Source organism: Chanodichthys erythropterus, chromosome 9, assembly GCF_024489055.1.
Source record: "Chanodichthys erythropterus isolate Z2021 chromosome 9, ASM2448905v1, whole genome shotgun sequence".
NCBI classification, from domain to species: domain Eukaryota; kingdom Metazoa; phylum Chordata; class Actinopteri; order Cypriniformes; family Xenocyprididae; genus Chanodichthys; species Chanodichthys erythropterus.
Window position 1 is genome coordinate 10858551 of NC_090229.1, and position 15783 is coordinate 10874333.

Consider the following 15783-nt stretch of genomic DNA (forward strand, 5'->3'; position numbering starts at 1 on the left):
AATAAAAAAATATTATTATTGATACCTATATCCTCCACTAGGTTGCAGCAACGTCACTGGTTGTGCAACAACAGCTGTTTCATAACTCCTAGATTTGTTGTCCTGTACTCTATTTAATCCAACATCCTCTATAACAGTGAATCTCAACCCTTTTTTGAGTAATGGACCTGTCATATTTGGAACCATCCTCAAGGACTCAAGAATAAAATTGGCTCATTGGTATCATTAATTCCTTTGTGACGACCAAATGCAATCATGTATAATTTACTAATTGACTTTTTCTATATTTAATCATTTTGTTAGTTATATTATACATATATTATCTTCTTCTTTTATGGGAACATGTCAAATGACAAAATATACAAAAATTCCTATTCAGATATTCTATAACTAGTCTCAAACTCCTGAAGGGCCACAGCTCTGCACAGTTTAGCTGCAACTCACACCTGCTTGGAAGTTTCTAGTAATCCTGAAGACCTTGATTAGCTGGATCAGGTGTGTTTGATTAGGGTTGGAGCAAAACTGTGCAGAGATGATGTGGCCCTCCAGGAATTGAGTTTGATACCACCGATTTATAAGGATCACTAGGGGTCCATGGACCCCTGGTTAAGAAACACTGCTCTATCAAACAACAAGCAGAAGATTCTCACTCAGTTTAGGACCTTTATTGAATACAAATACTCTGTAGTCTATACAGTTCTAACGTTAATACATAAATCTCAGCAGTTTATGTACACCATATTTAACAACTTGACTGGCAGGTTTGATGATTACATGACGACTGAGCTCTTCATATGGAAAAACATTCAGCTATCGGAGAGACAGCATCATGACGAACTCTGAAAGAAAACAAAGACAACACTATAAGTTCATTTTAAAGCTCTTGGTTGTTGTCTAATGTGAGGAAATTTTCCTGAAATGTCACTTGGGGGATTCCGTATGAAATATGTGTGAAAATAAAGCCTTTTTCAGAAGTACCTATCCAGTACTTGAAAGTGGTAAACACATTTGTATTACTTTACATTACCAAACTTACTTCATATAACGTATGGAGATTAAAGATGGAGGTGGCCGGAAGTGAGATAAGTCAAGTTCCTTCGTTTATAACTCCATTTTATTTAAAAATCAAGTAACTATAAATGTTGAGAGCGGTGTCTTCTGCTCCACAGTTGGGGCAAACGTCCCCTGTGGGAATTATATACTTAATTCAGAGCAGCGCCATGACGGGTATGAAAGCGAGGCTGTGAGGGATAGACTTGCCGTGTCATCTGCGATAAAAAGCTGTATGAAGCTCTTAGATCACATATAATTTTCCACAGATCATGTTGTCTGGATTTTTATTTTTTATTTATTTTTTTTTTTTGTATACTGAAATTTCTTCTTTTTTTTTTTCAGTGTCAGAACAATCCAAAAACACAAAATAACAGTGCAGCCCACTGAAGAGATGCATGTCAATCCCTCACAGCCTCACTTTCGCTGCCTTTAAAAATGAAAGATGGCGTGATATAGTGCAGTGCAGATAGTAAAGGGGTTCAGAAAAAGGCCCAAGAGCCACATTTACTTCCAGTGGAAAAAAAGGGAGGCTGCTGCTGTTTCATCTGCTGGCCACTAGATGGCGCTCTCGAGTTTTGCTATTGTTTTTAGTGGTTGGTTATTGCTGTAGTGAGTTAAAGTATTTGAGTAAATGTAATTAGTTACTGTACTTAAGTATCTTTTTGGCTACTTTGTAGTCGTACTGAGTATCAAAGATATTGGCAACTTTTACTCTCTACTTGACTACATTTTTGAGCAAGTAAATGTACTTTTTACTCCACTACATTTGTGATGAGTAATGCAAGTACACATTACATTTTTCATGGCACTTTTTCTGCAGCAGTTTGTATCTGATATAAAGAAGCGATATATCGCCATCTAAGGGCACTGAAGGTACTATATCTTGTGCGTTTTGCCTTTACTCACCCAAACTTGTCAACAAGGCTACTTTACTTGAATGAGAGTTGCTGAATCACAGGTGTTTGATTTATTAATTTTGGTCATGATGAGGCCGAAATCAGCACATCCAGTGCAAGTAGGCATTGACTATTTTATTTTACTTAACATTATTTTATTTATTCATTATATTGACAAGACCTTTTTGAAAGATATTGCCTTTTTGTGCACTTGAGCTTAACTGAGACTTGAGAGTTTGTAGTTTAAGAGGTTGTTGTGTCGACCTTGATTTATTGCAATATTGAGGTGTTCAGTTTTATTTTGAGTTTACAAAATAAACACAATTTCTCATCTTACAAATCAATTTTTTCTTATTTTCACTGGCATGTCTCTCAGGTGTCGAAGACTAGTGCATCTTTAAGCCGACATTCAACATAAGTAAAATACTTAAGTACTGTTAAAATCAAATACTTTAAGACTTTTACTCAAGTCGTATCTGAATTGGTTACTTGTAACTTGTAATGGAGTAATTTTCGCTGTAAGGTATCTACTTTTACTCAAGTATGGTTTTCAGGTACTCTTTACACCTCTGGTTGTTTTCCATGTTTGTTACGTTATACGTTCCTTTCTTTTGCTTGTTCACTGCTCAGTGAACGTTTTGAGCTTTGATCTACTTTGCTCAATAGTCCAGAGAAAGTCTACTCACCTGTAAACTCATGCATCAGTTCCCAGAGTACTACATATTCAAAAGCATGCTGCCTTCCTTACCATCAAAGTCCACATTCCCATCTCCGTTGAGGTCGATGTCTGTCAGAATTTCTTCCAGTTCTCCTTTCTTCAGTTTCTCACCCAGCAACGTCTTTGTGGACTCTTTCAGCTCCTCAAAGGTGATCCGTCCATCACCGTCACAGTCAAACTAAGAGAGACATAGAGTAAACTCAGAATTTTATGAAGATATAATATTATTTATGAGTTGGGAAAAGATGCAGTATATCACGATTTGATGTTGGTGGGGTTTTGTTCTCTATTTAATACACACTTTAAAGTGAGCTTCCTTTGAAGGCAACTTTAGAGTGCATACTCACCTGTTTGAAAGCGCAGTGCAACTCCCTTAGACCGACCATATGAGCAGTCTCAGCCAACATCCTTGGCCCCATTAATTCACAGAAATCATCAAAGTCCACATGACCTCCCCCTACAAACACACACATGCCACATCAACACACTTATCTTTACATTTGAACTGACATACACTACCGTTCAAAGTTCAGAGTTGGTAAGAAGTCTCTTATGCTCACGCAGGCTGCATTTATTCGATCAAAAATACTGTAAAAATAGTAAAATTGTGACATATTATTACAATTTAAAATAACTGTTTTCTATTTTAATATTTTTTAAAATGTAATTTATTTCTGTGATGTTCATTTCTCCAGTCTTCAGTGTCACATGATCCTTCTGAAATCATTCTAATATGCTGATTTGCTGCTCAAGAAACATTTTTTATTATTATTAATGTTGAAAACAGTTGTGTGGCTTAATGTTTTGTGGAAAGCGTGACGCTTCTTTTTCAAAAGTTCAAAAGAACAGCATTTATTTGAAATGGAAATCTAACTTTATAAATGTGTTTACTGTCACTTTTGAATAATTTAATGCATCCTTGCTGAATAAAAGTATTTCTTTCAAAACAGACAAACAAACAAAAAATCTTACTGACCTCAAACGTTTGAACGGAGTAGGTCAAAAGCTTAGGCAGGGTATAAATAGAAACACACACATATGAAACTGTTTTTAAGCCCACACACTCACATTTCATTTTTATCTGCTGAATGATTTCAATCAGTTCCATCTCTGTTGGCATGTATCCCATGGTTCTCATGCAGTCGGCAACATCTTTGTAGTGCAAATACCCATCCTGGTCATAGTCAAACTCTTTAAATGCTACATGCAGCTCTGAAGGGTAAAGAAATGTAATCACATTTAATCACATTGCCAACTTTTCTTCAACTTAGAGTATATATAGTATTCTGATATTTGTAATTGGAAACATTTTATAAAACATTAATATTAAAAATTAAAGTTTTTGTTTTTAACATACAGACTGTTTTCTGAATGTCTCCAAATAAAGACTAAATATTGTGTAAGAGGTGAATAGTTTAAAACACAAAATCGTGCTTTTGGCCCATCCCACATTAATGATCATGGCCTTCTTAACTGTATCCAAATTGTATTTATTATTTTAGTGGTAACACTGTAGTTTAGGGTCCAGTTCTTATTAGCATACATATTACCGGGATATTGGCTGTTTATTAGTACTTACACTGGGTTAAAATGCTGGGTTAAAAACAACCCAAGTTGGGTTAAATATGGACAAACCCAGCAGGTTGGGTTAAAGGGCACCTATTATGCCCTCTTTCACAAGATGTAATATAAGTCTCTGGTCTGGTAAAGATTTAGCTTAAAATACCCCACAAATTTTCCCCTATTTGGGAGGGAGCAAAAACATGCCTTTTACTATATTGCTGGCTAAAAAAATAAATCCAAATTTGGTTGAAAAAAGAATGGCTGGGTAAAAACAACCCAATCCCTGGTTTTGTCCATATTTAACCCAGCATTGTTTAGAGTGTAGAAAGCACATATTAAAGGATTAGTTCACTTTCAAATAAAAATTTCCTGATAATTTACTCACCCCATGTCATCTAAGATGTTCATGTCTTTCTTTCTTCAGTCAAAAAGAAATAAGGTTTTTGATGAAAACATTCCAGGATTTTTCTCCATATAATGGACTTCAATGGGCACCAAATGGTTGAAGGTCAAAATTACAGTTTCAGTGCAGCTTCAAGAGCTCTACGCGATCCCAGACGAGAAATAAGGGTCTTATCTAGTGAAACGATCAGTTATTTTCTAAATATTTTTAAAATTCTATACGTTTAACCATAAATGCTCATCTTGAACTAGCTCTCTTCTTCTTCTCTATTAGAATTCCGGCAGTGTAGATGCTGCTAAGTGTATTACTGCCCTCCACAGGTCAAAGTTTGAACTAAATTCTCATATACAATATGCTAGTGCAAGTATATAACAATTAGTTCAAACTTTGACCTGTGGAGGGCAGTAATACACTTAGCAGTGTCTATACTGCCGGAATTCTAATAGAGAAGAAGAAGAGAGCTAGTTCAAGATGAGCGTTTATAGTTTAAGTGTATAGAATTTTCATCTTTTTTAGAAAATGACTGATCGCTTTGCTAGATAAGGCCCCTACTCCTCATCTGGGATCGTGCAGAGCTCTTGAAGCTGCAATGAAACTGTAATTTTGACCTTCAACCGTCTGGAGTCCATTGAAGTCCACTATAAGGAGAATAATCCTGGAATGTTTTCATCAAAAACCTTAATTTCTTTTCAACTGAAGAAAGAAAGACATGAAGATGACATGGGGGTGAGTAAATTATCAGGAAATTATATTCTGACCTGGTTTTGGTATGCTTGTTTGTTTTTTTAACCAAAAAAAGTTCAAATGTAAAGGCCCTTTTGCACCAAAAGTGCAATGCATGGGACGCAGGAGAAGAAAGTTCAACTTACTTTAGCAATAAATAAATAAACACAAATCTGATATTTATCTGTCATTTTTGCTTATTAGTGAGATTAAATACATAAAGTATATTTGTTATTTAACTTTTTTTTGCACTCTTTTTTTCATTTTGAGGAATACTGAATCTGTTTTTGTGCAAGTGAGATGAGTAAATGCAAGTTCACATTTAGTCTAGAACTACAGTAACCATCATGTTTACACAGCACACAAAACATAAAATGTGAAAACAATAATCTGATTACATAATTTGTCACTTGTAATGACATTTACATTAGGATATGCTACATACTGTACCAGTTATATAATCTAAATGACTCTGCAGCTTAAGCGTTGAACCATCAGCACAGGTTGACTCACCCCTCTGGTATTATTATTGCTGCTTACTTTTCCATCCACTGAATGCCATTCACTATTCATAAAAATACCATTTCATTTTTAATCAAATTTATTTGTGTCAGATGTTATTGAATTTTGTCAGTTGTTTATCTTATGCTGAGTGTGTGTAGCATATTGTCTGTCTAGGTGCTGTGCAATGGCTCGGATATTAAATATGCATGTTTTGTACATACCGTCTAGTTCCTCTGGCATTAAATCTCTGTCCTGGTGAAAGTAAATGTGAGAGAAAGAGAGCAATAGAAAGATAGAAGAACAGAGGGATGAGAGAGCAAAATGACAATGAGGGGAAAAAAAATGTGACACAAAAAACAGCTAAATATGGAAATTATTACAGCATGAGAGCTGAACATCCTTAGAGACATCGCCCATTTTTAATCACTAATAACTGAGGTTTATGTTAGCACGCTTATCAAAGCTGCTCAGTGGCACAATGACGCATAGAGTGTGTGTGTGGGGGGTGGGGTGGGGGGTGGGTTGTTGTATAATTGGATTAGACCATAACATGCCCTACCATGCTTCACATCAACGCTCATACAAACAAAGAACGGGGGGAGATGCGGGAAAAAAATTAATTATTTTGCAAACATAAACTGTGTAAATCGTTAAGAGGCAATGTGTAGGGAAAAAAGAAAGGTAAGGAGAGAAATGGTTTATAAATTATAAATTATTGCTAATTAGTATTATAAAATATTATTGCTGTATTTGATAACTGGATATCCTCACATGCAGTTTTATTCAGATTCATGGACATATGCATGCTTTTATATGATTATCTAACCAATACACATATATGCAACATAAATACAGTAAATTTGACTTTTGACTATACATGTATACTAGCACTTTCAGAATTGAATACACATGAATGTATGCACATTTATTACATTTACAAAGTTGCATGTAATTTTTTTTTTTAATTTAAAGCAGTTCATTTGTCTGGCTATCACCAGACCAAGCTCAATTTAAAATTGAACATTGGTCTGGGGAGTTTGCTATGTATTTCCTACTGCACAAGAGGCGTGATCAACAAGCATTATTCATGCAATTGGATAGTCCTTCAACCAATCAGATCAACGATCCGGGTGATCATGCGAAAACTCCAGACAGGCTTAGTTTGTATTGGTTTGTAGCATTGATCAGCGGTTTGCAGAAGCAGCAATGGCATCGAGCGATTGAAACATGAAATTGAGTGGTATTTACACCCAGTCGAGCGATTTGTTTGCTAAACTAAAGAAGTCATTTGGCATCGTTGAGAGGTTAAAAGGAATTGGATTGACGGTTGTGCGAGAGACGTCATCGTGTTAAACCGCCCAGAGCCATAGAAAGAGCTCTGTACCCGCCAGTAGCGAGCAAGGTGGATAAGCCAGTCTGTGATTGGTTCCCGCAAAAGTGTAATAGATGCAGAAGAAATGAATGTACGGGTTTCCGGACTGAGTTGCCGGGCGAAATCAAATCGCCGGCAGATCAGGCTGGGTTTACCCAGTCTAGCAGTTCATTGGAATTTCTTCAAAAATGTATTTTTTTTATTATTATTTCTTTATCATGAAGTACAAATGATAAGTAGTCATACCCCAAACTCGTGCTATTGGTTAAGCCAGTGATTCTATGTTGGGTTGATCTGGCTATTTAAACCAACATTAATATTTTTATAGCACCATAGAGAATCTTCAAATTGCTTACTTATTTTTATTTCTGCATATTAAGTATTTTAACATCGAAAAATTATACACATCACTGGACACTGTTTCTGTGCTTAGCCAACTAGATAACTTCGTAACCGCTATGTTAATCTAATACAGCATGGATATTAGGAATGTCACCGGTATTTAAACTTATGACAACACTGGTATTACCGATAACACCGGAGGGGGAGGGGCTATCTATTGCGCACCAAATCCTCTGCCATCGTCCTGTTAGTCATCTCTCCTTACTCTCGCCATGTAATAAGTGAAATATGACTCCTGCTTAGTCCGGAGTAAATGTAATCAGTTACTGTACCTAAATAACTTTTTGGCTACATTGTAGTTTCACTGAGTAATAGTATCAAAGATATTAGGAAATTTTACTCTCTACTTAACGACATTTTTAATAAGTAGTCTTTACTCCAATACATTTGTGATGAATAATGCAATTACTTGTTACATTTTACATGGCACCTAACTTTTTCTGCAGCTGTTTATTTGGCACGATTTTAGCAATCCTATAAGATCATTACAAATCATTTCATATATGAGATGAGGACATGGCTGCATGCGGCCTATGACATCCACTGCAAGTAGGCTTTGACTATGAACACCATGTAACAATGGTAACAGACTACTGCGGCAAGCCTATTGGGTATATGTATATTAAAACTTTTATTAGGCTTAATTGATTTGTAATTGCTTTGCTGAGTAATAGTTGCATTTTTGATGCCCAAGGGCATTGTCGTCTTTCAAGTGTTTCATTCAGTGCATTTATTGGACGTTTGACCTCCAAATTCCCTAAAACACATATTTATTATTAAAAATAATGCATTACTCATAGATTTCTCTGGAAGAGGTAGCGGTTACGCAACTTGGTGAGTGGCTTCAGGCTATTTACCCATAGATATATGCTAATAGGGTCCCCTGTCTATCTGTTTTTATTTCATTCATTCCTCCAATCTGCCAAGCAGAAACCATGGAGCTTTAGGCTGTGCATACATTGGTATATTTTCCAATTTGTGTCAGAGCACCTTTGTCTCTTAGACTCTGTCCATTATCTCTCTTACTGTTCTTCAGTCTCTCTGTTTTCTGGCTTTTTCTTGCTCGCTGGCTCTCTCTGATCTCCAGGCGTACTCTTGAAAATATAATCAAGCATCTCTGAGTTTAAATGACTATGATTCAATGAATCGTGACAGATTCATAGCATCAGTTTTAACAGCAGGAGCAAGATGCATGCTCGGGTCTGGGCTTCAGTGTACCAAAATAACTTGACTTGGCACTTGTTATTGACCTGATTGAGGAGGAAGGTAGTGCGTTGACAGGAGGCAATATTTTCTCAGCAGACATATCACAGATTATGAACCTGACCTCATGCTAAATAAAGATGCGCTGATCCTGTATATATATGTTTGAATAATCCAAAATAAGACAAACTGTTCATCATTAGACACCTATAAAAGGTTCACCTGCCTAAAAACATCTTAAAGGATTAGTTCACCCAAAAATTACATTTACATTTACCCTCGTGTCGTCCCAAACCTGTAAGACCTTTGTTCATCTTCGGAAGACAAATTAATATATTTTTGATGAAATCCGATGGTTTCTGAACCACACATAGGCAGCAACGTCATTGCACCTTTTGATGTCCAGAAAGGGAAAGGCATCGACATTGTTAAAATAGTTAACGTGACTACAGTGGTTCAACCTTATGTTATATTATGAAGCGATATGTCGGCCAATACTGAGGTGGTGTTCGGATGTAGAACACAGAAGCCTGTGTTGCGTTCACTACGTCAACTACGTATGACGAGTTACAATTGTTAAGTCATTATTTTTGTTTTGTTTTTATGCACAAAAAGTATTCTCGTCGCTTTATAAAATTTAAGGTTGAAACACTGTATCACACTGACTATTTTAACGATGCCTTTACTCCTTTCTGGACCTCAAAAGGTTCAATGACATTGCTGCATATGTGTGGTTCAGAAACCCTTGGATTTCATCAGAAATACTGTATCTTAAAGATGAACAAGGGTCTTATGGGTTTGGGATGACATACAGGTGAGTAATTAATGACAGAAATTTAATTTTTGGGTGAACTAACCCTTTAAATCTAAGCTATTTTGCTGGTCTTATTTGGACTCTCAGGCTGGTTTTAGAGTGGTTTTAGGCACTTTTCAACTGGTCAGACCAGCTTAATGCCAGCTTGGCCAGAATAATAGACCATCTTCTTAAGCCAGTTAAGACCTGCTTAGGATGACTTAGGATGGTTTTTCCCAGTACTATGGTGATACCATAGTACAGCGATTGTATCAGATGGTATACCATGATGCTGAACCAGTGTTGTTATGGTAAACTAAAACTATTAAATCGTTTTTGATAATTGAAGCTGAAATAAAATTAAATATATAAATATTAGATGAAAGCTTAAACTTAATTAACTTTAACTGGAAAGTAGAGATGTTTGCTATTTTAAGTACTAAAATTGTTAAAATTAAAACTAAAATTAAAGGTAATTAGAAAATTAAAGCTACTATTAAAGACTAATAAAAATGACAAAAAATTTAAAACTGAATATATTAAAGGTGAAGTGTGTAAATTTTTGCTGCATCTATCGGTGAGGTTGCGAATTGCAATATAGAGAAGCTATGGTGGCCAACAATGGACAAAAATGTCGTCTAAGACAGCAGAGAGTAGCTAGTCAATCAAACACACTCTGTAGAGCAGTTTGTTCATTTAGGGCTGCTGTAGAAACATGTCAGCGCAAAATGGTGACTTAACATGTAAGGGGACCCGCGGTGTATGAAGATAGAAATGGCTCATTCTAAGATAGTAAAAACATAACGGTTCATTATGTAAAGCATTTAGGGTGCGTTCACACTTTTCATGTTTGGTTCGATTAAAACGAACCCTGGTGCAATTGCTCTGTTAGTGCGGTTCATTTGAACATGTGTGAACGCTGCCATCCGAACCCTGGTGCGCACCAAACAAGCGGACAGAGACCGCTGAAAAGGTGGGTCTCAATCCGCTTCCAAACTAACTCTGGTGCAGTTCAAATGATATATGAACGCAACACGGATCAAAGACATGTAAACAAACCAAAAACAGGAAGACGAGACCCTAAAAAGGACTTCACGCACGTCGGTTTTTCTTGTCATAGTCGCGAGTTTGCCCATGAAGGCCAGAACACACCAAGCCGACGCCGACGAACTAGTGGCGATGAAAGCAGACTGCGGGGTTGGCTCACGTCTGCAGCGTCTGGGTCCAAAGTTGGCCTGACACACCAAACCGACGCTAAACAGCCGACGGCCAAGTAGCACGTCAGTTCTGCGCCTGCGTGAGATGAAATGCCTTTACGTACCAGCAGATGGCACTAGCTGAACAGCCAATCAGAATGATCAGATGGCCCGACGGACCGACGAGCTCCGACGGCGATTCAACATTTCGAATCGGCCGGGGGAAAAAAACGACGTACTTGGTGTGTTCCTGCCTTGACAGGCATCAGACACGCGTCTCCAAGCAGTGACGGAGGGATTCCCGCCGCTGTTTTGACTACTTCACACATTTTTTAAGCTCTTCACGAGTTCCCAGCTGGCCAAATACCATCACATGCAGGCTACACACACACAACAAGCGCCTTTACCTCAGCACACAACATTGTTTTGGATGTTCGGTAAGTTCCGTCTCAAAATAGGCAATAAGTCATAAAATCCGACCAATCAGGTTGTGAATGTATCCCCTATGCCTCAAGGTTCGGTATCTTGTGGTTAGGTGATAAAATTACCAATCTGAAAGCTAATCAGACCAGGACTAAATGTTTTTTTTTTCTTCTTTGGTCCGGACCAAATGAACCAAACGAACCGAACTACAAGTGTGAACGCACCCTAATACACCACTGAAAACATAGCTATGTATATTATATTGGATTTCTGACAATAGAGCCTCCCATAATTTACACATTGCACCTTTAAAAAAGCTTCAAATTCAAAATACAATAATAGTATGTAAATAATACTGTGCTGAAAGCAAAAGAGTACCTTGGTATCATCATATTTTTGGGATGTGGTACTATGGTAGGCCTAATACCATGTTTCTGAATGTGTACCAAAGCAATATAATCTTTGAAGTACATTTTTGAGTAGAATGTAATGTAAATACCATGATACATGAATATTGTAATCATTGAATACCATGGTATATATAAAAGCTAGTATCAGCACAGTATGTGTAAGAGTGATTCCCATATTGAAATATTGCTCCAAGGTACTTAAAAAATGGCATGGTATTAACATACATTTTTTTTGTTATTGTAAGCATTTAAATGTATATCTAGATAAAACTAGTAAATATAAGATCTACTCTAGTTTACCTGTCCAAAGAGAGCATTAAGGTACTGTGTATATGCTGCAGCAATAGCTGAATTCTGGCTTAAGGTTCTACTGCCTCGCCGTCCTTGGCTGCCAGATGAGCCCCTGTGACCTGAGTGTTTTGAGTCTTTGGAGGAGTTACGAAGAGCAGAGCGTGGAGGATGAGCGTCTGATGAGGATGGAGGACCAGAGGAGATGCTAAAGGGAGAGTAGAACGGTAGTGACCACACCGCACATCATCTCAACCAATGCAAGTATTTATTTAGCGCCGTCTCGTACCTTTCTCTTGAAGATGTTTTACTCCTCTGAGACATGCTAGTAAATAAAAAGGAGAGAGGGGAAAGTTCATTCATATAATGTTGTTCTTTCCCATCTCTTTTGTGAATTCGTCCACATTGACATTGTAGTTACACAATTCTTCATGTAATATTTATACAACCATGCCCAGTCCATTGACATTAACATGTATAAAACATAGCAGCAGCTTTCCAGCCAAGTTCCTGCTTTTTTACCCTAGAGTTCAGTTGTTGGGCAGAGGCCTGATTCCTGTTGAGAGAATGCCTGTTGGGTCGGTTCCTGGCATTATAATAGTTAGAAAGGTCATAGGCTGGAATTACAGTGACCGTTCCAAATGGCAACAGTTTGATGCTATTGTTTTCCCTTTGTAGAAAGGCTTATTTTTGAAGAGAAGGACACACGGCATAATCAAATGCATGTTAGCGGCAGATCCAAGAGGACGGACTGTTCCTCTGAGCGCTGAATTGGATTACAGTGGAGGCCGACAAGCACACCAGACAGCCTATAAATTACAATCAACAGTTTAATATGCCCAAGCAAAGCAGCAAACCTCTGTCTGTCCTCTGCCCATCAAACAAGTCATTAAAACTGAAATTGTCAATGGCTCCTTACAAGCAACAAGCATGAATTATAAAATGAGCAAATCATTCACACAAAAACATTTATTTCTTGGTGCCCTGGCATTTTGATCCTATTTAAATCAGTTATCCTTTGTTCAATGGTTGGAAAACCAAAAGAAATCAATAACAATTTAGAATAATGGTCCGCCATTAGGTAACTATGCAGGAAGTAATGCAGGACAAATACAGTTCAAAAATTTATGAATGAGATTGGCATCATTAAAAACTAATAACTATGACAAATTATAAAAGAATACTTATTAATGATCACAACATTAACATGTCTGAGATTGTCTTTTTTAAATCTCAACATCATAAAATGCATCACTAATTACTCAAGTGTTACCTAGTCACTCTTCAAGCACTACTAGAGATCTGGACCATTATTTTAAAGTGAAAAAATGTTTTTCTCTTTAAAATAAAGTTCCAGATTACTAATAGTTCCTGCAGAGTGACTAAGTAACACTTGAGTAATTATGATGCATCTCAAACAAGATCTCAAAAATATCTCAAATTATGCTAGACAGTGTTATCCACATACAATATATAGAGTAGAATAGTTGTGTTCCAGAAATCCCTTTCTTTTTTCCATAGAGGAATTGAATTTTAAAGATGGATAGACCTACTGTGAGCTACAAGGTTGTTAATTGATGGTATTTGCTTTTGTTGAAGCCATATTGTAATACTATATTTTTTTAGTTCTCCATTTTTAATTTGACAGTTCTTTCCTTCATTAAACCTGTTATACGTCTTTGTCTTTTTGTCCGATTTTCAAATAGTTTTTTTGCTTTAAATTAAAGTGATGTGATTTACTTCAGGAACCAAAGCCAAAGAAAAAGTGGGCGGCACTGTTGTCCATCAAAGCAACGTATATCAGTCTGAGCATCCACGTCCGGTGCTACTTTCATGTTTCTTGTATCATAATCGCATTACATACACACGTTCGTTTGCGATGCAAATGACGGCATCTTGCAACTATTGATTGTAGTGAAAATGACCTCAGAGACCTTTAGTATTAATATTACTGTAAAATTGTCATGCTTATGTTATGCTGATTGTTTTGTACATTATGGACTTTCTGGACTTTATTTTATTTCTATTCTGTCTTAGTTGAAGCTTTAAATGAAATATAGGCTACAGGTAAAATAGTCAGTAATTTCCAATATTTTTAAATGAGTATACAGTACCATGTCCATGTATTTATTTACTTGCTTATTATATCTCTCAAATGAGATATCAAATGAGTCTTTTTTCTTTAAAAAGCAACCCCGGGTGTCATATTTGGTGTGTAATGAAAAAGCTGGCTTTGATAAATCAGCATGTTGGCTCAATAAATTAAATCTGAAGAAACTAGTTAAATAAAAGCTTACTTTAGAAAATGTGTAATTACTTCTTGGAGCACAGTCCAGCAAGCTGATTATTCATATTTGAATAGATGAGATGTACTATAAGGCGTGGGATCCTTCTGCTCTTGGTAATTTGGTGAATCTATTTCAGTGCACTAGTGACACTTACCAAGAGGCAAAACCTGCCTCGCTAATCTACAAGAGTTATTAAACTAAGTGACCAATTGCTGTCAATCAGCACGTTAACACAAGCAATTTCAGTTCCTAATTCCTCTAATTGGAATAATTTAACAGAGGAGTGTTGGGATAATTATGGAACTGATAGAATCGTCGAAGAGAGCCAAAGCTGTGCTGGGGCAAAGAAGATGAGACTGCTCCATTTCCCCCCCTAATTGCAATAAGATACCAATCCTTTTTTTTGTGAGTTTTGATATACAGAAAGTAATTACTTCTAAAATTACATATGAGATGATTGGTTTGCTGGAATGTTGCAAACTACACCTTTTTTTTTCTGTAAAGTTCATGAAGTGAAGGTTTTTTTATTTTTTTTTATGGCAGCCACCTTTCAGAGCTGGCCTTCCAAAAATGACTGCATCTGACAGATGCAGATTAGATCAAACGTGGACCTTCAGAGATTGAAGTCTTTCACACCCTGAAAGACTCAATCACATTGAGGGATCTGTTCTAGCCAAGGGCATCAGATACAGGCTTTCAAATGGCTTTGTCTCACTGTTTGTCAGGTGAATGTTATATGTTAGAACTTTTGTTACTTTTGTAATGTCAAATAATATAAATTTATATTGATTTAAAGCAGCAAATTGCAATAAAATTGCTCCAAGAAGTTAAAATAGATAGGAAGAAACCTTAGGAGGAACCAAAACTGAGCTAGGAAAGTCATATCTAATATCTACATTATAAGCTTAATGATTTCAGTCATTTGTTTAAATATAAGATCTGTATGAAAGCCATTTTAAATGAGAAAAACAAAAGAATCATTATTAAGAGTAAATAAATGCGCTTATATTTAATAATTGCTACTTTATTTCTCCCAACTGTGGCTTTATCTTGCAATGTGAATTGAACTCATAATTGCAATTTTATTTCTCGCAGTATGACTATAACTTCCATAGCTTTATTTCTGGTAATTGCAACTTTATTTCTCAAACTTCATATCTCACAATTGGCTTTAATCTAACAATTATGACTTTTTATATCTTGGAGTTGCAACTTGTTTCACAATCTCACATTATTTCTCATTTTAAACTTTATATTACAATTGTTTGTTTTATTTTTACTCCGGGGCGGAAATGGGCTTCTATAGATAAGGGGACCTAATGTCCAACACAGATAGTAATAATAAATGTAAATGCAGATAGTAAATGTCGTTATGGATATGTAAAATGCAAAAAGTGTGGGTTGGGTTTAGAGTTAGGGTGTAAAAAATATCATTAGCTCATTATAAAAACAATAAAATTCAATTGAAAGTTATAGAAAAACATACATTCAAAAGTTTGGGGTCAGTAAGATATTTGTGTCTTATGCTTACAGAGGCATTTATTTGAT

The 15783-nt window shown here is 36.3% G+C and overlaps 1 protein-coding gene across 1 annotated transcript; it reads right to left on the minus strand.

Annotated features, from left to right (window-relative positions):
- Nucleotides 1-810: 810 nt before the first annotated feature.
- Nucleotides 811-12271, minus strand: cabp4 (calcium binding protein 4). The gene is made up of 7 exons (XM_067393555.1): nucleotides 12237-12271; nucleotides 11960-12155; nucleotides 6082-6112; nucleotides 3736-3879; nucleotides 3015-3124; nucleotides 2698-2845; nucleotides 811-839 (listed from the first exon to the last, which is right to left on the minus strand). The coding sequence occupies exons 1-7, from the start codon at nucleotides 12269-12271 to the stop codon at nucleotides 811-813; spliced, it is 693 nt and encodes a 230-aa protein (XP_067249656.1).
- Nucleotides 12272-15783: the final 3512 nt, after the last annotated feature.